Source organism: Arachis hypogaea, chromosome 4, assembly GCF_003086295.3.
Source record: "Arachis hypogaea cultivar Tifrunner chromosome 4, arahy.Tifrunner.gnm2.J5K5, whole genome shotgun sequence".
Lineage (NCBI taxonomy): Eukaryota > Viridiplantae > Streptophyta > Magnoliopsida > Fabales > Fabaceae > Arachis > Arachis hypogaea.
This window is the reverse complement of record NC_092039.1, coordinates 19,913,023-19,935,935: the sequence shown is the minus strand read 5'-3', so window position 1 is coordinate 19,935,935 and position 22,913 is coordinate 19,913,023. Positions and strand designations below refer to the sequence as shown.

The window sequence follows — 22,913 nt, the reverse complement described above, 5'->3', positions numbered from 1 at the left end:
TTGTGTGCACATTGGCTTTTAAAAATAAAATAAAAGATACTTTTCAATAAATATAAAAAATAATAATTATATTTGATAAAATAATTTTTAAAATTTAAAAAACTATAATACACATAATGTAATAATAAGTTTAGATATTTAGTAATAATTAAGTTTATATTAAACTTTTAATTTTAATAAAGATAAATAAAATTTGAAAAATTTTATATTAGGTGTTTTCGTAAGCACTCCTAACTCTTAAAAATTATAAAGACAAACATGTAATTTTTTTTATTTACTAAACAAAAAAATAAGATGTTTGTAGTTTTACAAAAATCTTTTTATAAAATTTTACTAAATAAAGTCTAAGTCTTTTAAAAGATTTTTACGAATTCACAACTTTTATATAACTAAATTATTTTAATAACTAAATTTAATTAAATTGGCCTAATAATTTATTGCCTCAAAACTATTCCAACAAAAACCATTTATGCATGCACTTGTTTGTGTCATTATTTTCGTCAACAAAGATATATTATTTTTAAAATATTAAAAGATAAAGAATTTAAAAGTTTTTTATTTAAAAATTTGAAGGATAGTTATGAAAATTAATTAAGGCTTTTAATATTTTTTTACTAAATTAAATGATCAGATATGTGTGTTTCTGAAAAGTTTAGTGATAGAATTATAGAAAATAAAAGTAGTATTAATTTTTTGGAGTCTAAGTAAAATTCTATTTTTTTTAAAGTAACTTATTAAACCTGTCTTTTAAAAGTTGTAATACTTATGTTTAGTAAAATTAAATAAAAAATAGCTTTTAATAAATATAAACATTAATAACTATATTTGATAAAATAATTTTTGAAATTTAAAAATATTATAATACATATAATGTAATAATAAATTTGGATATTTATTAATAAATAAAATTATATTAAATTTTTTAATTTTGATAAGAACAAGTAAAATTTAAAATATTTTATCTTAGATATTTTTATAAATACTCCTAACTTTTAAAATTATAGGCACAAGTACGCAGTCTTTTTTTATTTACCAAATATAAAATAAGGTATTTGTGCTTTTATAAATACCTCTTTAAAAAATTTTACTACATAAAGTCCAAGTCTTTTAAAAATTTTGCAAATTTAGAGTTTTTATGTAACTATTTTCTTTAATAACCAAATTCAATCAAGTTGACCCAATAATATTATTGGCTCAAAATTAGTCCAACAAAAACCACTTATGCATGCACTTGTTTGTTTAATTAATTATTTTAGTCAACAAAAATATATTATTTTTAAAATATTAAAATATAAAGAATTTAAAACTTTTATTACTCAAAAATTTAAAGGATAATTATGAGAATTAATTAAAGCTTTCAATATTCTTTTATTAAGTTGAATGATGAGATATGTATGTTTCTGAAAAGTTTAGTGATAGAATTGTAAAGAAACAAATAGTATTAGTTAAAATAGTATTATTTTTTTAAAATATTAAAAAATAAAGAATTTAAAAATTTTATTATTTAAAAATTTGAAGGATAGTTATGAGAATTAATTAATGCTTTCAATATTCTTTTAGTAAATTGATTGATGAGATATGTGTGCTTTTGAAATGTTTAGTGATATAATTATAAAGAAGAAAAATAATATTAGTTAAAGTTTGAGTTGGTAAAACTTTTTTTTTAAAACTAGCTTATTAAATCTGTCTTTTAAAAGCTGTAATATTTATGTTTGGTAAAATTAAATAAAAATAGTTTTTAATAAGTACAAATAACAATAATTATATTAAATAAAATAATTTTTAAAATTTAAAAAGACCATAATATACATAAATATAATATTAAGTTTAGATATTTATTTATAAATAAGGTTATACTAGACTTTTTAATTTTTATAAAGACAAGTAAAATTTTAAAACTTTTATGTTAGATGTTTTTATAAGCATCCTTAATTAATTCTTAAAAGCTACAAACACAAACATTATTTGTTTTATTTTTACCAAACAAAAAAATTGTTTATATTTTTACAAACACCTCTTTAAAAACTTTATTAAACAAAGTCTAAGTCTTTTTAAAGATTTTGCAATTCAGAACATTTATATAACCAAATTTTTTAATAAATTTAATCAAATTGACCTAATAATTTATTGGCTCAAAACTATTCCAACAAAAATCAATTATGCATGCACTTGTTTATATAATTATTTTGGTCAGCAAAGATATGTTATTTTTAAAATATTAAAAGATGAAAATTTTAAAACTTATTTATGTAAAAATCAAAGGATAGTTATGAAAATTAGTTAAGGCTTTCAATATTCTTTTATTAAATTGAATGATGAGATATGTGTGATTCTGAAAAGTTTAGTGATATAATTATAAAGGGGAAAAATAGTATTAGTTTAGGCTTGAGAAAATATTACAAGATAAAAAATTTAAACATTTTATTGAGAAATTTGGAGGATAGTTATGAGAATTAATTAAGACTCTAAATATTATTTCATTAAATTGAATGATGAAATATGTGCGTTTTTAGAAAATTTAGTGATAGAATTATAAAAAAGAAAAATAATATTAGTTAAAGTTTGTGTTGATAAAACGTTTATTTTTTGGAAGTAGCTTTTTAAATATGTCTTTTAAAAGTTGCAACATTTATGATCGATTGATGAAGGAAAAATGTCGGTAAATATTTTTATAAAAATATCGCGTTGTAAGTATAATTCTAAATCGACAATTAAACCTCAATCAATGTTTAGATTGTTTGTCACTTAAGCAAACACAATAAAATTGACCGAAGTATTTACACCTTGGGTCGTATTTCAAGGAATTGCAGGAAAGTGTATTTATTATTAGTTATAAAAAAGTATATTTTTGGATTTTGTAATGAGAAACAAGAAAGTAAAATGGCGAGAAAATAAACTAATAACTAAGAAAGCTCTTAGCAAGGAAAGAGAATTAGATGTCCTATCCTTATTATCCTCGTCAATTGTGATGGTAAATATGAATTGTCTTCACTTAGTTAACCTCTAACCATAGAGGAAGGTCAAATGAATACAATCAACTTGAGTTCATAAGTCCTAGTCAACTCATAGTGAGAGACTAGCTTTGGTGAAGTTCAAGCTAACTGGCAATCTTCAATTGCCAATCAACAAAAGATTTTTGATAACTCAAGAGTCTCTAAATAATCAATCCAAGTGAAGAACATAAAAATCTAATTTAAAATTCAACCAAGCATTTTATCAAACACTTGGAAGGCATAAAATAAAAACATAGAAAATTAACAAGACATAGAAAATTCTAAGACTAACCAAAGCAAAGAAATAACCATAACAAATCAATTGAATAATAAGAAGCATGAAGCATAAATTGCATTAATGAAAATTGAGAGTAACACATGAACTCATAAACTAAATTAGCAAAATAAATGAATCAATGATAGAAGTAGATAACTAAAGTGATGGAACAATTAAAAGTAAGAGAAAACTAAATTAAAATAAGACTGAAACCTGAATCTAAGGAGAATTTGGAAGAAGAAACCCCTAAATCTAGAGAAAGGAGAGAGCCTCTCTCTAGAAAACTACATCTAAACCTAAAATTATCTGAATGAAAGTATGAATGATCCTTCTAGCCTCACTCTGTAGCCTCTAATCAATATTTTTGGGCCTGAAACTGGGTCAAAAGCAGCCCAGAAATTGCCCCCGGCGTTTTCTGCAATTGCAGCACGTGAGGCTCTGGCACGCGTACGCGTCGCTTGAACTCGGCACTGGCCACACGTAGGCGTCAGCCACGTGTGCGCGTCGTATGTATGCTGTAACACCCTACTACACAGAGTCTTATGCTTAAGTCATAAAACAGAGATGGCGAGGTATTATGACCTCTAAAAATAAAATTTAGTACATATAGTATTGCAAAAAAGTTTATAACTAGGAGCCTTTGAAGAAAAACGGGTAACTCAAAACCAATGAATCGAAAAGCGCAATATTCTGATCGATAGCGTAAACGAAACAGATACAGGATAAGTTAACATGAGAAGATATACAAAAGAGAGCCGACAACACAAATATCAACGCTCAGGACTCGGTTTGCGAAGATAACCGGTCCGAGCATAGAAGTATACATACATATATATAGAGGAACTATCCAAAATAAAAACCCAAAAGACAATATACAAATCCTGTTTCTCCAAAATAACCTCTAAAAGGAATTAATACAAAATATATATACAGTGGAGAAAATAAGTATCTAAACAAGTATATAAGATCAAAATAAAGCCCCGAAAGCTAAGGATCTTCGCCAAAATAGAAGTCTCCAGCATGCCTCAGCGAGGAGCCTCACGTCCTACATCTGAAAACCACAAAATCTACATGGGTGAGAACCGGAGGTTCTCAACATGGTAACCGTGCCCAAATATCTAACATGTAATGTCCTGGGAAAGACGAAGGCAATCCTAGAACTTCTAAATTATAAGCAAAGCGTATAAATACAACTAAACCATGAGAAAAATTAAAACAGGCAACTAGCTTAAGGATCTTCGGTCTAAGTATATATATCCCCTTTCCAAATTCTACAAACCTCCCAACCGCCAACAGTAATTGAGATGCAAACACAAGTATATCAAACAAATAAATGCACAAGTAGGAAACAGATATAAAAGTTAGACAAATAGCAAGTAATGATGTAATCAATTAGGCATTCCAAACAAATCACATATAATGCATATGATGCATGCCTGTCCTAGTAGCTGATGAGTCTCATCTGTCGGTTATAAAGCCAGCTCGACAAGTCCTAGTAGGTAACCATTGGACTGTCCTCTGTCGTGCATCCCACTCGAATTATCTTATAACAAAAACATCATATATATATATATATATATATATATATATATATATATATATATATATATATATATCCAACGCCCTCATTGGTGTATGCTTACGGGGCCGAGCTCATCCGAAATTTTCACAGTGTCTGGCCACACTTACGACATATGGTCAGTAGAGTATCGAGTCTCAACCTGGAGCATGTGGTGGCTAGCCACTACTTTCACCCATGGAAACTTGTATCTCAGATAGGTGGAGTGCAACAATCACAAAAATCAACAATTCAACATATATGCATTTAATCACAACCATACATTAACATTCATCTCAGCCATCTGGCTTACAACTCATAATTCCTAATTAGCCGTAATCATCATCACACACAGCCATTCGGCTCATATCATACTCAGCCATTCGACTCATCTCATATACAACACTCCACCATCCTCCTCAACAACTCATATCATCATTATTAATCATAACTCATCATAACATCCCCTTTCTTCATCCACAAATTACCCTCTTCCCTAGCTTACTTTCATTCACTAGGCATTCTATATCAATTTAAGATCTAAAGGATGAAATTGGGGGTTTATATGCATGAAATAATATCTCGAAAGGCACAAACTTGCTGAGAATGTGAACGACTTGAGAACAAAAGCTTTAGAAAACAACAGGGCTGTGCATGCAGACACAAACCAGAAATCACAAATTCTGTAGAAGTTGCAGAATTCAGATTTTTGGCCAAAACTTTCAACGATCATATTTCCTTCCACAAAATTCAGATTTTCACCAAATTTAAACCATTTTAAATCTTATGAAATTATCTTTCATTTGATATAAAAAATCATCAAATTCTGAAAACAATAGCTCAAGTTATGATCCATCGAAATTTATTAAAATTCTATTTTCACCAAAACTCGTAAACTCCCAAGTTTCAAAACATACACTCCCAATTCTCATTTAAAACCAATCAAAACTTACCCTTGCAACATCAGTCATTTCCAAACCCTCATTCAATCATCAACCCATCAATTCTTCCATATTAAACCAATTCTCAATTCAACAATTCAATTCGTAATCTACACTTCATATCTCAATTTTCAATCAAACACCCAAGTTCATCAATCACCATATATGTACATATATCAAAATCACACTCCAACTCATGCTCATCAACAAGAGTCTCAACATTATCATCAATCAACCAAGTTAATCCATGTCACATACAACATTACATGCTTGCCAACAACTATCACCACTCACAATCATTTCACCATTATTCACATATTCAATTCAATCCAAAGCATCTAACAAATACATCAACATTCCAAAATCCTATTCTAGGGTCAATAGCCTACGTTTTCACAACCACATTACATTTTAGATACAGAAAATCGAAACCATACCTTGGCCGATTTCCGTTCCACCCGGAACACTTCAAATTTCAGTTTTCCTCAACTTCTAATGTTTCAAAGCTCCCAAAAATGGATTTTCAAGCACAAAACTCCTTCCCAAGCTTCTCAAAACCACCAATCAAGCTCCAATACACATATATATAAGGCCTAAGTCATAATATCACACCCAAACACAATAACTCAATCACGAAATCACAAAATTCTAAGTTTTTAGCTTAGGATTGAGAATCTCACCTTACCCAAAGATTAAGGAGGCAAGAACAAGCTTTCCCTTCAAGTTAATTAGATCCTATAACACAAAAGAGCTCACAATTTCAATATTTTTGTCCAAAATTTTTTAAACTAAGGGCTGAGAATTTGAAGAATAAAACGTGGCCTACCTCAAAATTGATTGTGTGAATTTTGTAGAGTTCAATGCTGCGGTCGGGTGACGGCAAACGGTGCGTCGATCGAAATTTCGGATCAAAAGTTATGATCAATGGAAGTTGGAAGTGAATAGGAGCAAGGGTTTCCATGTTTCTCCCTTTTTTCCTTTTTAATTTCAGCGTGTGTGTTTGTTTTGGAGAGGGAGAGAGGTGAGCTCTCTCACTAAATGAGAGCTTGGCTGGGCCCTTGGGTCCAAAATGGGTTCGGTTGGTCAGGTTTGGCTTGTTCGATTCAATCTTAGGCCGATTTCTATAAAATTGGTGTCAAAATTCTCGTTTTAATTTCCTCTAACATATTAAACCATGAAATCTCCATTTTCTCATTTTATAGAATATATTTTATTTATGGGTTAATTAGTCATTAATTAACCGGATTTTACATATACTGCGCCAGTCACGCGTACACGTCGTCCACGCGTGCGCATCGCTGCCAGCTTCTCAAAACATCACTTTTTTGTGTTCCTTCCACTTTTACATACTTCTTTTTCATTCTCTAAGCCATTCCTGCCCTATAAACCCTGAAAACACTTAACGCACATATCACGACATCGAATGGTAATAAAAGATGATTAAAATTAGCAAATTTAAGCTCAAAGAAGCATACTTTCAATCATAGCACAAAATTAGGAAAGAAAATGTAAAACATGCGAATTATATGCATAAGTGTGAGAATAATAGATAAAATCTACTTAATCCAATACAAAATAAACCATAAAATAGTGGTTTATCATCGATACAAACCAAAAATGATTTTCAGTAAGTACATACAATAATAATAATTATATTTGGTAAAATAACTTTTTATAAATTATTAAATTTTATTAAATATAAATAAAAAATTACTATATAATAAGAATATTAATAGATTATAATAAACTAGAATATACTTGACATCATTAGTACATAAATAACATATACACTATTTTAATTAACAAACATAATTTTTTATTTTAAATAATAAATATAAAAATATATAAATAGAAAAAATATAAAACTTTTTATTGATTAAGATTAATTATCATGCAATAGAATTTTTATAATATTCAAAAAAAATATATTAAAATAATATAATAAATTTTAACATAAAAATATAAAATAATTAAATTTTATTTTATATTACTTGATAAATAATTATATTACTATCTTAAAATTTTATTAACTAATTACTTTGTTAAAATATTATTATATACTATAATTTTTTATTAAAATATAATTTATTTAAAATATTATATATAATACTTAAAAATTTTGAGCTTTTTATTTTTTTAATATTTTAAGAAAAATTGTTTTGAATAAAAAAGAAAAAAATAATTAAAGAATACGCATATCTTTTATGAAAAAAAGAAAATAAAAAAATAAAAAAATTGTTTAGAAGTTGTAGTTAATTTGTTGCGGCGTTATACCTTATGGTTTATTTATTTAGTTATTTATTTTTCAATGCGTTTTTTTTCATAAAAGATGTGCCTATTCCTTTTTTTTTCTTTTTTATTCAAAATAATTTTTCTTAAAAAAATTTAAAATAAAATATCAATATTTCATGTATTATATATAATATTTTAAATAAATTATATTTTTATAAATATTTTAATAAAAATATTATAATAATATTTTTTAAAAAATAATTAATTAAAAAAATTTTAATATAACAATTTAATTACTTATCAATTAATATAAAATAAAATTTAATTATTTTATATTTTTATATTATAATTTTAAAAAATTATTTTCATATAATTTTTTAATATTATAAAAATTTTATTACATGATAATTGATCTTAATAAATAAAAAATATTTATTTTTTTATATTTTTATATTTTATATTTATTATTTAAAAATAAAAAATTATGTTTGTCATTTATAACATTATATATTAAAATATATTTATTTATTTATGTATTAGTGACATTTAGTGTATTATATATTTATTACAATCTATCAATATTCTTCTTTTAATTATAATAATTTTTTATTTACATTTAATGAAATCTAATGAGTTATAAAAATGTGATATATCTAATATGCACAAATTAAAGTTGTTGTACTTATTTTATACCTATCCTTTATTACTAGATAAAATTATATATTAGATCTTTTAATTTTAATAAATATAAATCAAATTTAAAAAAGTTTTATTTTAAATACTTTAAAAAATGCTTTTAATTTTTTAAAAGCTAAAAATACAAACGCCCAATCTTTCTTATTTACTAAACATAAAACAAAAAATTTATACTTCAAAAAAAGTTTATCAAACCAAATCTAAATCTTTTAAAAGATTTTACAAATTTAAAACTTCTATGTAACCAAAATATTTTAATAACTAAATTCAATAAATTAGTCTATGTTGTAAAATAAATAAATAAAAAAGAAGAAATAAATATAAACTAAAGAAATATAAATAACAAACTCTAATACTAATATTCACTAATATAATAATCTCAATATAATAGAGATGATTCATATATATATATATATATATATATATATATATATATATATATTTATCAATATATGTAGCAACATATATGTAAAAGAGAGATAGAGAAATGTTGTTATTGGTTGTGTGTTGTTTCTCTTATCAGGCTTCTCTATTTATAGGCGTACAAAAGTTAAAATTTTAAATGTAATTAACTTCAGTCTTGCCTTGATAAATTGAATTTTTCTCTTGTAAATAAATCTGCCAGATTATCGATTGAGTGGATTCGTTGGACATTAATTGTCCCTTGATTTTGAAGATCATGAGCGAAGAAGAATTTGGGAGAAATATGCTTTGTTCTATCACCTTTGATGTATCCACCTTTAAGTTGAGTAATGCATGCTGTATTATCTTCAAATAGAACAGTTGGAACTATCTTATGATCAATTAATCCACGTGATAACAGAATATATTGGATCAAACTCCTGAGCCAAAAACACTCGCGACTTACTTCATGTATCACTAGTATTTCAACATGAATAGAGGATGTTGCTGCTATGTTTGTTTCGTGGACCTCCATGATATAGCTGTATCACCATATGTGAATAGGTGTCTTATTTGAGATCTTTCTTTGTGTGGATCAGACAAGTATCCAACATTTGCATAGCCGACTAATTGCGACTTGGATTCATATGGATAAAACAAACCCATAACAACTGTTCCAGGAAGATATTGAAAAATTTGTTTGATTCCATTCAAATGTGTTCTGGTTGGAGAGGAACTATACCTTGCTAGTAAATTTACCGCAAATGATATGTCAGGTCGTGTATTATTAGCAAGATACATCAGTGATAGAATTAATCATTTTTCACATCTAGAGACCTTATAATCATTGGGATACTTAATGGATGTGACTTATCCATATAAAATCTCTTTAAAATCTTTTCTGTGTATATTGTTTGATGAATAAAGATTCTATTTTTTGTGTGCTTGATCTTTAGGTCGAGACAAAATTTAGTCTTTCCAAGATCTTTAATCTCAAACTCTTCTTTTAGAGCTTTTATAATCGTTGGAATCTTTTCAGGGATTCCAATGATATTTAAATCATCAACGTACACAGCAATTATAATGAATCCAAATGCATATTTCTTTATGAAAACAAATGGACAAATATCACCATTTTTAATCCATTTTTGGCCAAATACTCAGTAAGACGATTATACCACATTCGTCCAGATTGCTTTATACCATAGAAAGATCTTTACAATTTGAGTGAATATAGCCCCTGCGAATATTCATGGGATGGTTTAGATATCTTTAGTCTTTCAGGGACTTTCATATAAATATCATGGTCTAATGATCCGTATAAATAGGCTATTACCACATCCATTAGATGCATATGTAGTTTATGGTATACAGATAAATTGACCAAATAATGTAATGTTATTGCATCTACTACAAGAGAATATGTTTCTTCATAGTCTATACTGGGCCTTTGTTAAAAATTTTGTATCACAAGTCGAGTTTTGTAGCGTACAACTTCATTTTTCTCATTTTATTTTTTCACAAATACTCATCTGTATTCAACATGTTTTCCATCTTCTGTGTACAAACTTCAGGTCCAAAGATTTCATATTTTGCAAGTAAGTCTAACCTAGTCTTCACAACTTTTTTCTATTTCGGCCAATCATTCCTTTATCGACATTCTTCAACTGTTCTTGGCTCAAGATCCTTACTTTCATGCATGATGTGTAATGCCACATTATATGCAAATATTTCATTGATAATTGTTTTATTTCGGTTTTATTTTTCTCCTGTAAAGACATAATTTATTGAGATCTCATTATTTTCACAATTTTTACTATTTTCAAGTACTTGAACATCTTCTGGCATCAAAATTATATCAAAATTTTGGACAACTTCAGGCCTTTTCAACAGAAATAGTATTTACCTCTTTTCTTTTTTGAGGATTTTTGTCTTTGGAACTGACAGGTCTACCACGCTTCTGACGTGAATTTGTTTCGGTGGCCATTTGTCTGATTAGAACATCAATTCAAATTGGAGAATTTTCAACTGTTATATAGGATTTAGTAATCATTTTCGTATCAGAAAATGCATCAGACAATTCATTTGCTATTCTTTACAAATGTATAATCTTTTGAACTTCTAGTTCACATTGCCCTGATCGAGGATCTAAATGCATCAAGGATGATGCATTCCAATTAAGTTCTTTTTCAAGAAGCTTATTCTTTCCCCTAATGTTGAAATTTTTGATTCATCAAAAGGACAATATGCAAATCGAACTTTAAACACATCTCCTGTTTGTATCTCAAGATACCTCACTATAGAGGTAGAATCATATCCTACATAAATTTTCAATTTTTTGGGTCTCATTTTGGTGTGAAAAGGTGGAGCAATTAGAACATATATTGCACACCTAAATCTCCTTAAATGAAAAATATTTGGCTACTGGCTAAAAGCTAATTATAGAGGAGAGAATTGATGGTAAATTGTTGGCCTTAAACAAATAAGTGTTGCAGCATGAAAAATTGCATACCCCAAATAGAGATTGGGAGATTTGTTCTTATAAGTAAGGGTCTGGCAATTAATTGGAGGCGTTTAATAAGTAATTCTTTTAACCCATTTTGTGTGTGAACATGAGCTACTGGATATTCAACACTTATTCTGTTAGCCATACAATAAGTATCAAAGGCCTATAAAGTGAATTCACCAGCATTATCAAGACAAATTGCTTTGATTGAATTTTTTGAAAACTGTTCTTTTAATCGAATAATTTGAGCAAGTAATCTCGCAAACGCCAGGTTGTGAGAAGACAATATACACACATGTGACCATCTCGAGAATACGTCTATTAGGACCATAAAATATCTAAAAGATTCACATAGTGGATGAATATGTCCACATATATTGCTTTGAATCATTTCAAGAAATTCATGAGACTCAAATCCAATCTTTACTGATGATGACATTAAAATTAGTTGTTTTCTGAGAATATGCAGCATAACAAAATTCACTAGATTTAAGAATCTTCTGGTTCTTTAGTGACTGCCCATGGGAGTTTTCAATAATTCTCTGCATCATTATTGGTTCAGGATGCCCCAATCGATCATACTAAATTATGAATTCATTTGGGCTGGTAAACTTCTGGTTTACAATGGCATGTGATTCAATTATACTAATTTTAGTATAATATAACCCAGATGAAAGTGAATGTAACTTTTCTAATATAATATTTTTATTTGAATCATGAGTTGTGATACATAAGTACTCATAATTTTTCTCATTCATTGTTTTAATATGATATCCATTTTGGCGAATATCTTTAAAACTTAACAAGTTTCTTAGAGACTTAGTAGATAAAATATATTATATATTATGAATTTTGTTCCTCCGAAAAATAAAATTATAACACTTATTGAGCCTTCTATCATATTGTCTGAGGCAATAATAGTATTAACACATTCTTCTTTTGGTACAAAATGAGTAAAATATATATTACTTTTGAGAATGGTTTGCGAATGTGCACTATCCACAAAGCAAACATCTTCATTTATATATTCTTGTCATTTTCTTTAAAAATAAATAATAATAATAATAATAATAATAATAATAATAATAATAATAATAATAATAATAATATAATGGGTAGCAGTACATGCGCAATAAAATTATATTTCTGATTGGAATTATTTTTCTAAGAAGCATCGTTCATAAAAATAGTATCATATATTAACATTTTATTATTATTATTTTAGAACTTTGTCACATTCAGTAATTTTGAAATACATAAAAATAAATATTTTATTGAACATTATTTATATACATCATACTTGAATTTAAATACATAGGGAATAAAATTTAACAAGAATTTTTTTTACATTATTTATTTACATAAATACTTAATTAACCTAAATATTAAATTTTTTCATCATTGATCAAATAACCAATATTTCCTTCAAGATCTTCAAAGAAATCAGATGCTTCATAATGAGTAGTGTAATTTTTATCAGCATCATTTGAAACAAAATTTGTCTTCTTTTCTTTGTCATTTTTTTCAAAGATACTTGATAAATATTGACTAAGGGCATTGGGGTACGATAGATACGTGACCAATGGCTCTTTCCACCACAACAAAAATATTTATCCTCTGCTGATTTATTTTACCCATTATTTCTTTTTTTTATCCCACTTCTGGTGAGATCCTTTTTTGTGAACATAATTTTTCTTCCTTCCATAATTTATTTGTTACCAAAACCTTGCCATTTATCTCTTTTGGGGTTATGATTTGCCATATTTACTTTAGAAAATGAGGCAATACCAGTTGGGCGCGCTTCATGATTTCTTAAAAGTAATTCATTAGTTTGTTCAACAATAAGAAAGTAAAAAATTAGCTCAAAATATTTTTTAAATTCTTTTTCTCTATACTACTGCTGCAGGAGCACATTCGAAGTATGAAAGGTCAAGAAAGTTTTCTCTAACATGTCATTATCGATTATCTTTCCCCACATAATTTCATTCATGAGGTAATTAAGAACATTGATAAATTATATTCATTTATGAATTTAAAATCCTATAGACGCAAGTGTGTCCACTCATTTTGGGTTTGAGAAAGTATCACTGTTTTTTAATGATTATACTTTTTTCAAGATTTTTTCATAGATCTGCAGTATCTTTTAGTGTGAGATATTCATTTTTAATCCTTCGTCAAGATGACGACGAAAGAAGATCATGACTTTGGTTTTATCCTTTTAGAATGCATTATTTTTAGCCTTAATGGTATCTACAAGATCCATTGAATCAAGATGAATTTTGACATCTAATATCCATGATAAGTAGTTATTTCTAGATATATCAAAAACATTAAATTCAATATGAGAGAACTTTGACGTAATAAAAATTTATTACCTGAATCTTCCTATATTTTTATCAGAGTCTCATATTAATAACGTGTTGTAAAATAAATAAATAAATAAGGAAGCGAAAATAAATATAAAATAAAGAAGTATAAATAGAAGATTCTAGTACTAATTAATATTTACCAATATAATAATCTCAATATAATAGAGACGATTCATATATATATATGTGTAGTAATGTATATGTAAAAGAGAGATAAAAAAAAGTGTCAAGTGTTGTTATTAATTGTGTTATTTCTTATATCAGACTTTTTTATTTATAAGCGTACAAAAATTAAAATTTTAAATGTAATTAACTTTAGTCTTACTTTAATAAATTAAACTTTTCTCTTAAAAAAATTAATCGCTCAAATATTAATGAGTATCCACCTCATATATCCTTATCACACGAGACTCGTTAATAAGCCATTGACTCAAAACTATTCCAATTAAAGCCATTTACGCACATACTTGTTTGGTATCATTATTTTGGTCAACATAGATATTGTTTTCAATAAGAAAATCTTTTAATATTTTCTAATATGTTTCACTAAAATATTCTAGTAAAAGTATAATCTTAAAAAAAAAAGTGAATTTTTTAATATTTTTTAATATATATGTTTGGATAAAAGATTTGAATTTTTTTAAATAAATAAAAAATATTTTATTTATTAAAGAAAATAATTTGTAAAATAATTACAAAAATACGTTGTATCTCTTATTTTATTTACAGTATAAACAAGATAATATCTCGTTTACACTGTAAACGAGATAAGTGATAAATGATAACGTTTACAGTGTAAACGAGATACAATAAGACAAATTTTCAACAACTATAAAAAGAATTTGCAATCCTTGGTATTTTTCACATACATTTCATATCTTCTTCTCTTCTGTTTTTCTTCTAAAAAATAAGCAAAAATGTCCAGTAGTAGCGAATATGTGGTTGTCTATGTGTATCCCAATTATCATATGAGAAACAGTGACAATGGGGTGATATTTGAGTGTGATAATCTGTTACTGTTGCGCATTTGGCGTGTAAGTTTCTTGTCCGAATTGAAGAGTCTGATATTGAGTAACCTTGGTGGTTTAGGGCGAAAAAAGATCGGAAGGGTGGGGTATAGGTTGCTAGCACAGTTGAAAAACAGAGTTTTTTTATTTCGTCTGTTTTGACTCCATGGTGACGAGCATGTGCGCCTCATGTTTGACATATGTGGGAGAATCATAGCAGAACAAGTGATGGAGCTTTCTGTGGAGGTTGGTGATGTTGGTGGCAGTGGATCCATCCACTCGACCTTTGTGCAGGATGATCTACCTCCCGCACCACCACCAATTCATGTTGCTACTTGCTAGTCTAGTGGAAGACATGGACGTGGATGATGAAAACTCCGACGAAGAGTATAGGTATATTACGGATAGCAACAATAGTGGTTCTTTTGAAGATGATGACAAAGAGGAGTTTGTACCAGAGATGCTGGCCGAGGCAGCGGTCTGCTATGCTTTGCCTCTCCCCCACCCGATTATGGCGCTATCAGATGTACCAAGTCACTATGATGCATTGGATCTGGATGCGATGCATGAAAAATCTCTGTTTTCTAACACTGGAGAAGACGATTACAACCTAGACAGTGGGATGGAGTTTCAGGTCGGCCATAGATTCAAAAACAGAGATGTAGTAATGCAGGGTATGAAGAACTACAAGTGGTCGAATCGGACCGATTAAAGTACCATGTGTATTGTTGCCAACCTACAGCTGGATGTCTTTGGAGTCTTTGTATAGCCCTATGACAGAACTTCGGATATTGGTGAGGTCAAGTTTAATTGTGGCATATTTACTCATTTATGATTGTTATATCTGATGTAGTTTCCAACCATGAATGTTTTATTTCATTAGGGAGGTCTAGAGAGTTGGTTGAGCACCTACGTGTTTAGCACCCACCATATCCCAAGACCATCAATAGTTGGACAACATCCTCATCTACAATGTCATCCTACTGTTGATACAGTCCAACCCATCCGTCAGCATCCCTGTTCTACCGGGTGTAGTTCGGCAAAGTTATCACTTTAAACCCTCGTATAGAAAGGTCTGAACGGCGAAGCAAAAGGCAATTTGCATAGATATACGGGGACTGAGAGGAGTCATACAACAAGGTGACAAAGCTGCTACAAGTACTGCAGAGTTGTTGTCCTAGAACAATATGTGAGTTCAGGGCCTTACCTTACTTGATGGGCACCTTATGGTACGCGAATGTAGCATGTTCAATAAAGTATTCTGAGCCTTCCCGTCTTGTGTTGAGACTTTCAAACATTACAAGCCATTTGTTTATGTCGATGACATACATTTGTATGACAAATATGGCGGTGTGCTGCTTATTGCAGTGGCACAAGATGGCAACAGCAATATCCTTCCTGTTGCTTTTGCTATTGTAAAGTTTAAGAGTACGGAGTCATGGTCTTTCTTTCTGACTAATTGGAGACGATATGTCACCCCACAAGAAAGCCTGTTGATTATATCTGATAGATCCCAGGTGATCAAGGATGCATTGAGGGCCGATAATAGTGGTTGGCATCCTCCCAGGACGTTCCATGCTTATTGTGTTAGACACATGGCCGCAAACTTCATTCTCATTTCAAGTCCACTGAGGGCAAGCGATACCTTATAAACGCTGCTTATAGTCCAAGTAAGGCTGGGTACGAATGGTACATAGATGCCTTAAGAGGTTTGTCACGAGAGATGGCAGACTGAGCTGGTATGTTCAATAAAGAAATATGGCTATCACATTCATTAACACGTACGTAACAAATGGAGTTTCAGTAATTCCTAAACTCATACCTTATCAGTTGCTAACGATACATTTAGCCACCAAAACCATAAATTGTATACTAGTTATTGGCAAGTATCTTAACCATGGCTAAACATATATGCAATAACTGCGAAGTCGGCCCGGTGACGTGTCATGTCGCGTTCAGTCGATTGATTTCTGGATCACATGCATTTGCACGCACCATCTTATAGTTACTCAAGAAAATGATTAGAAAAGGATAGAAGAGAAAAAAAAGTGATCGAAAAATTGCAAATGAGACCGAAAATGTTGCTGTGAACGACATGTATATATAGACAATGTCCACTCTTATCTCGTTTACAGTGTAAACGAGATAAATTTACACATATCTCGTTTACACGGTAAACGAGATAAGAAATACAACGTATTTTTGTAATTATTTTACAAATTATTTATTTCAATAAATAATATATTTTTTATTTATTTAAAAAAAACTAAAAGATTTTAGTCAAACTAAAATAGTAAAATCTCTTAAAAAATTAAATGCATTTCCTAACATAACGATATAAATACTAAATGTTCATCCAAGCACTACTACATCTATATCCACATATTGCGCTCTCATAAATTCCCTCCCCACATTGATAAGCTTTCAACAAATTGTATTATTATGGCAGCACCAAAGATGTTTGATATGTTGTTACTAATAAGCATAGTGACATACAGCATGGTTGTGTCAACGACGGAAGCAATATGGTGCCTCCCGCAGCCCAATGCAACGGATACGGCGATGCAGGCGGGGTTGGACTATGCATGCAGTCATTTAGCTAATTGTGGGCCCATTCAGCCCGGAGGCATATGCTTCCTTCCAAACACCATCCGTTTCCATGCATCCTATGCCTATGACAGCTACTGGAAGGCACATGGCAAAACTATTGATGCCTGTAGATTTGGTGGCACGGGCGTAATTGTCCTCGTCGGCCGAGATCCTAGTACATATATTCCCCATTTTCATGTTCCAGTTACAATTCTAGTCATTCTAGTGTGATTTTTTTTTACAAGATGAATCCTTTCATAAAAATATTTTTATATAAAAATAATATTATAAATATATTCAGTTAAATATGTCAAATTATCTAACAATGAATCTTGAGTAAAATCTTTAGGAATCTTAAGCTTTTTTAACACATATATATAAATATCATCTTTATATACGCTTCATAATAACCGATCTCATATTTCCATTTTTTGTTTTCTTTATGGTGTGTGTAGGCACCCCAACTTGCAAGTTCCCACCATCTTAACGATATGGTATACATGGTCAACGATTAATTTGACTTTTAAACATTTGATATGTTTTCACTTTATTTGTAGGGAATGATACTTTCCACTGATGTTGGATATCAGGATATGGTTGATACTAACGGCTATTTGCTTGTCTGATTATTCTTTTTAATAATGTCTTAGGAGTGCTGGCTGGAGAGGAAATACATCATCGAAAACAAATAAGAATAATGATTCAGTTCAACCTGTCGATGATCATCTCTTCTTGTATTCCATTACATACATCCTTGTTAATAAATAATATATAATAAATTAATAATACAAATTGGTTCTCATCGTTAGAAACCACAAAGTTGCGGCCTGCGAATAACTTATTAATCTTAGATTTTGGTAAACACAGTGGCACAATATAATTCTTGATAGAGTTATGCTAAGTGTATACTAAAATCAACCATTAGTATAAAGTACATGTTGGAATATAAATATACATTGAAAACAAATTAAATCATACATGTATTTATACATAAATATATTGATGGCTAATTTTATTGGCTAATTTTAGTATATAAATAGCATTTTTATTTCTAGTAATATATATTTTTTGGTTCCTATAGTATCTTTTAGCCCGACAAACAGAGTACTAAGGCATCATAAATTTGAGATCTATTTAAAGTTTTATTTCTGCCCATTGAGTTGCAATATTCACAACTAAAAATTCGAATCCTCGACACTTATTTAAGTGGATAAGTGAGCTAACCATTTAACTAATCCAATTTAATTATTTCCGGTAATATATATTATGGAGGAAACTCAATCTTTGTTACCTTTAAACCGCTGTAATTCTTATATTATTTATCATACATGGATGTAGGTAATTGGGGGGGGGGGGGGGATGAAAAAATTAGGGGTGACAAACAGAACAAAAATCACTAGGCCGATTCCTTTAACCTGCTAAAAAATATAAGTCGGGCTTAAAACTTGAGCCCGCCAAAAAAACCATCACCTTAGTCACTACTATTTTAATTAGGAGTTCTGTAACTAAAATGCTTAATCAATAAAATTTTAATAAGAAAGCAAAGTAGTTAGAGTTCTCTTTTTGTAATTTATCTATATTACGAGGGAAAATTTTGAAATTCTACAAATTTGTAACGTATCTGTGTTTACATATTCTTTCACGAAGTCGGCAAGTCTCGGCAAGTCTTGCTAACAACTTAATGTTACAAATCCTCCTGAATAATAAATTTTCTTACTTCGAAACAGGAAAAGAGAAGAGCCCCCCCCCCCCCCCCCCTTCTCCTCTTTTCTGTCTTCTTCCTATGAAACAATTTCTCTTCACTCCTTGTTATTATAAAAATCTAGCAGAACAAAACTAATCAGAATTTTTTTGGCTTTTTCACCACAGCACATCCAGGGTCCTCAGCACCCTGCAGAACAACAAACCTTGTTACTTATTTTAACAAATCCGATACAAATAACAAAATAACAATAAGTAGTAAATGACCTTTCGTTTTTTCTTTTTCTTTTTCTGTTTGTCTTTCTTCTTCGCCTTCTTCTTCATCTTCTTGTGTTCCTTTACCTTGGAAATCTCATTCTGTTCTTCATCACTAGAATCCTGTCCAGATTAGACATGAATGTGTATAGAAGGCTGAGGGAGATATATTAACAGACATCCAGAACTATGAATGGTAATGAAGAATCAAGAACCTTTGAATCAGAGTCACCAAAGGAGTCCACATGTCGAACAATTCTTTCGGGATTAGAAGTACCACCTGAAGATGAAAAGGTTCATTAAAGATCACAACTTATGAGTATCATGCAAATTCACTTTAATGCAGTGTCCAACACAAAGCTAGTGTTTTGCATTTTTAAAACTTAATAAGCGAAAATAGAGACATAAGAGAAGATGCACATAAGTTACAAACTGTGAAGTGGTAAGCTCAGGGATACACAGATATGCTGCTGAATATAGTACAAGATTACAAAAGATTTCCTGAACATTAATATAGACACTTATAGAAATCATGGTAACTAGTGACTTCCCCCATTGCAGTAAAGTGAAAGTATTGGTCATGTCCCACAGGATATAATTAGCATGTGATCACCCATTGGCTCCTCCCCTCAAAGCCCCTCGGACATTGTGAGGATCCTTGTGCCGCCCTCTGCAAAGACAACTTCAGGCGCACTAATGCACAGGGGAATAGATCCTCCCTGTTGCTGGAAAAAACTAACAGTCAATTGCACCAATTTGAGCCATTCATTCACAATCAATTGTTGGGATAAAAAATTAGTTTTCCAACACCATTTTACTCTCATGCTCAGAACATTTCGTTTTTCCTGCATCCCCACTTCTTTCACTTCCTTCTCAACTACTAACCAATCCTGCAACACCTCTTTTCAAGACGTTTGATGCCGCTGGCTTATGAGAGGACCACGGCTTCCACCTACGTGACTATGACAAGGATGCTAAAGTTGATGGTTGACGCAACTAGCACGTGGTTTGACAAGGGAGTTGTGTGGAACAATTTGAGATTTGAATTTTCATTGAATTCCTCAACATCAGGTTCTTCTTCTAAAAATTAAAAAAAGAAGAGGTCGATTGGACAATGGTGAAGGCTTGGGGAAGAGGTAGTGGGAGTCTTATGTTTTCAATTAAAAAAAAAAAATCATGAGGGAGAAACTAAGTGTCACTGAGAGTGGCTAGGATTAACCTGGAGCTTTTGATACCAGGTTAACATAAGACGCACCCATATTAGTATCAGTATATTACTAACAACCATCAAAAACCAGCAATATGAATTGTGAATCATAAACCAACTAAAAGGAAACCATATAATTATAAGCAACTACTAATGGCAATAGATAAATCATATAAATTTACCATGTCAAGCAAGTAAAACACCTACAATAATCACAAAGTAAAACCACGCATTTGTAGGCAAATAATTGCAGCAATGAAATTAAAGCGGAACTACTGACAGATGCAGGTTTTCATGTCCATAAAAACACCAATGAGACCAAAAGGACGTTTTCATAGGGCGGTTTTGATATAAAAAAAAAAATGGGGAAGAAATTTTCATAAACCAAAATAAATTACAGGAAGAAAATAAAAGGAAAATGAGTTGCATTGTAAGTGTTATTGACTTATTGTTACTTGCATAGACGGTCCTTTTGGCGTTATTGACAGCAAGTTCAAGCAAATCAGGGTTCATGGAAGCCAATCCATTAGGCTCCTTCAGCTTCCGCTCCAGAAACTTCGCCAATGCCGCAGCTTTATTAGTCGCCAATGGTCCACCGGGATGTGCCAACCTATAAACGGAATCAAAGAATTTTCGCATAAGACCAAATAAAATTGATTCAATGATATCGAAACTTGAAGAGAATATGGATTAATTTTAAGTGTTGAATTTTGAATATGAGCCCTAAAAAAGAGAAGAACCTGGGTTGGGAGTGGGAACTGGAGCGAGGAAGAGAAGGGAGAGGGGCGAATTTGCTTCCGCGAAGTGCGCGTCTTTCGTCTTCTGTCAGAGATTCAATTTCTTTCGCCATCTTCTGCTTGGGAAATTGAGTTTTCGGGGAAAAATCTCCGTCGCGTGGGGCGGGGTTCCCCTTTCAGCGGTTTTTGTCGCTTCTTCAACTCGGTGAGTTTGTGACGCCGCCCGTTAGTTTTAAATTCAATTTAATATATACTACCTGGAAAAATGTTTTTCTTCCCCCATTTTTTGAGATTAATAATTGGTTTTTTTTTTCTCTTCTTTTCTTTCGTCCAAATTCAAAACCAGACCTTTGCTCTATCTCAAATTGATATTCTCGCTTGATTAAAAAATATTGAAATTATTTTTTTTTAAAGTAAGGATTTTATTTTTGATCGAATAAATTGGAAAACTAATCACATATGTATTATTTAATAGGACTCTCATACAAAAAATACTAATCTATAAATTTTACACTTAAATAATTCTATATAAATGAATAAAGCTTATATTTTAATTATTGATATTTATTTTGAGGTGTTTATTTATATTGATGAGATTTATTGAGTCTAGAATGATGAGGATTAAAGAGTTCTAAAGACACGTTTGAACCGTAATTGGATGTATCTGTAAAAAATTCTAATGTCAAAATCAACAAATTTAGGAATAAAATAGATGTAACTTAAAGAATTGATGAAAATTACTCGATTAAAGTAGATATTTATAAAAGAGATGAAAGTTGTTAATCTCTTTGGGTAAATTCCTCATTAGTAGATTGTACAATGATGACCATTTTTGTTGGCGTGGTTGAAAAAGTTTAAGAGATTAAATTCTACTTATTGTGCGTAATTCTCTTTTAAGGATAGAGTTACTTGTATGCTCTTTAAATTGAATTTTTTTTTTTTTGTCAAGACTTAGAACCAAGGACTTGCCCAAACAAAACAAAAATCGAAATCGAACCACTACCTGACCCGATTCACTATCAAAACTCCATCATTGATGCTTGTCTTCTCCTGCTCCTTCAAGGTGAAAAAATGTGCGAATCTTCCTTCCTCCCTGGCAATGGCACTGCTGTCGTTGACTCTGTTACAGTCAGTCCTGTCACCGCCGATGCCTCCGTATCCACTGACGTCCTTGCTTCCGCCACTACGACCTCCAAAGTTGACCTTTCATCTCTGCTTCACTTTTGTCCTTTGTAGTTCCTCTCTACTAGGCACGAGATGAAGATGCAACTGGTTCTTCTGAATTGGTGGGAACTTTGAAACTACTATAACCGATGAACTCTGAATTGGTGAGAATTCTGAAACCACTATTAAAGCATTTCTCATTCCATGTGCTTCAGCAGCCAAGCTAGATGTGGTTTTGAATTTGGTAAAACTTCTCGTTAGAATATTTTCAAAAGAATC

At 30.1% G+C, this 22,913-nt stretch overlaps 1 protein-coding gene and 1 long non-coding RNA gene across 2 annotated transcripts; one reads left to right on the top strand and one right to left on the bottom strand.

Moving 5' to 3' along the window:
* Positions 1 to 17,349: 17,349 nt before the first annotated feature.
* LOC112794243 (uncharacterized) lies at positions 17,350 to 18,389 on the top strand. Its single transcript, XR_003198768.3, has 3 exons — positions 17,350 to 17,745; positions 18,026 to 18,064; positions 18,221 to 18,389. It is a non-coding gene; the product is annotated as an uncharacterized lncRNA (long non-coding RNA).
* Positions 18,390 to 19,125: 736 nt separating this feature from the next.
* LOC112796453 (uncharacterized) lies at positions 19,126 to 21,847 on the bottom strand. The gene is made up of 5 exons (XM_025838911.3): positions 21,474 to 21,847; positions 21,189 to 21,343; positions 19,742 to 19,806; positions 19,539 to 19,649; positions 19,126 to 19,461 (listed from the first exon to the last, which is right to left on the bottom strand). Exons 1-5 carry the CDS (start codon positions 21,581 to 21,583, stop codon positions 19,411 to 19,413), a joined length of 492 nt encoding a protein of 163 aa, XP_025694696.1. The 5' UTR covers positions 21,584 to 21,847; the 3' UTR covers positions 19,126 to 19,410.
* Between the last annotated feature and the right edge of the window lie 1,066 nt (positions 21,848 to 22,913).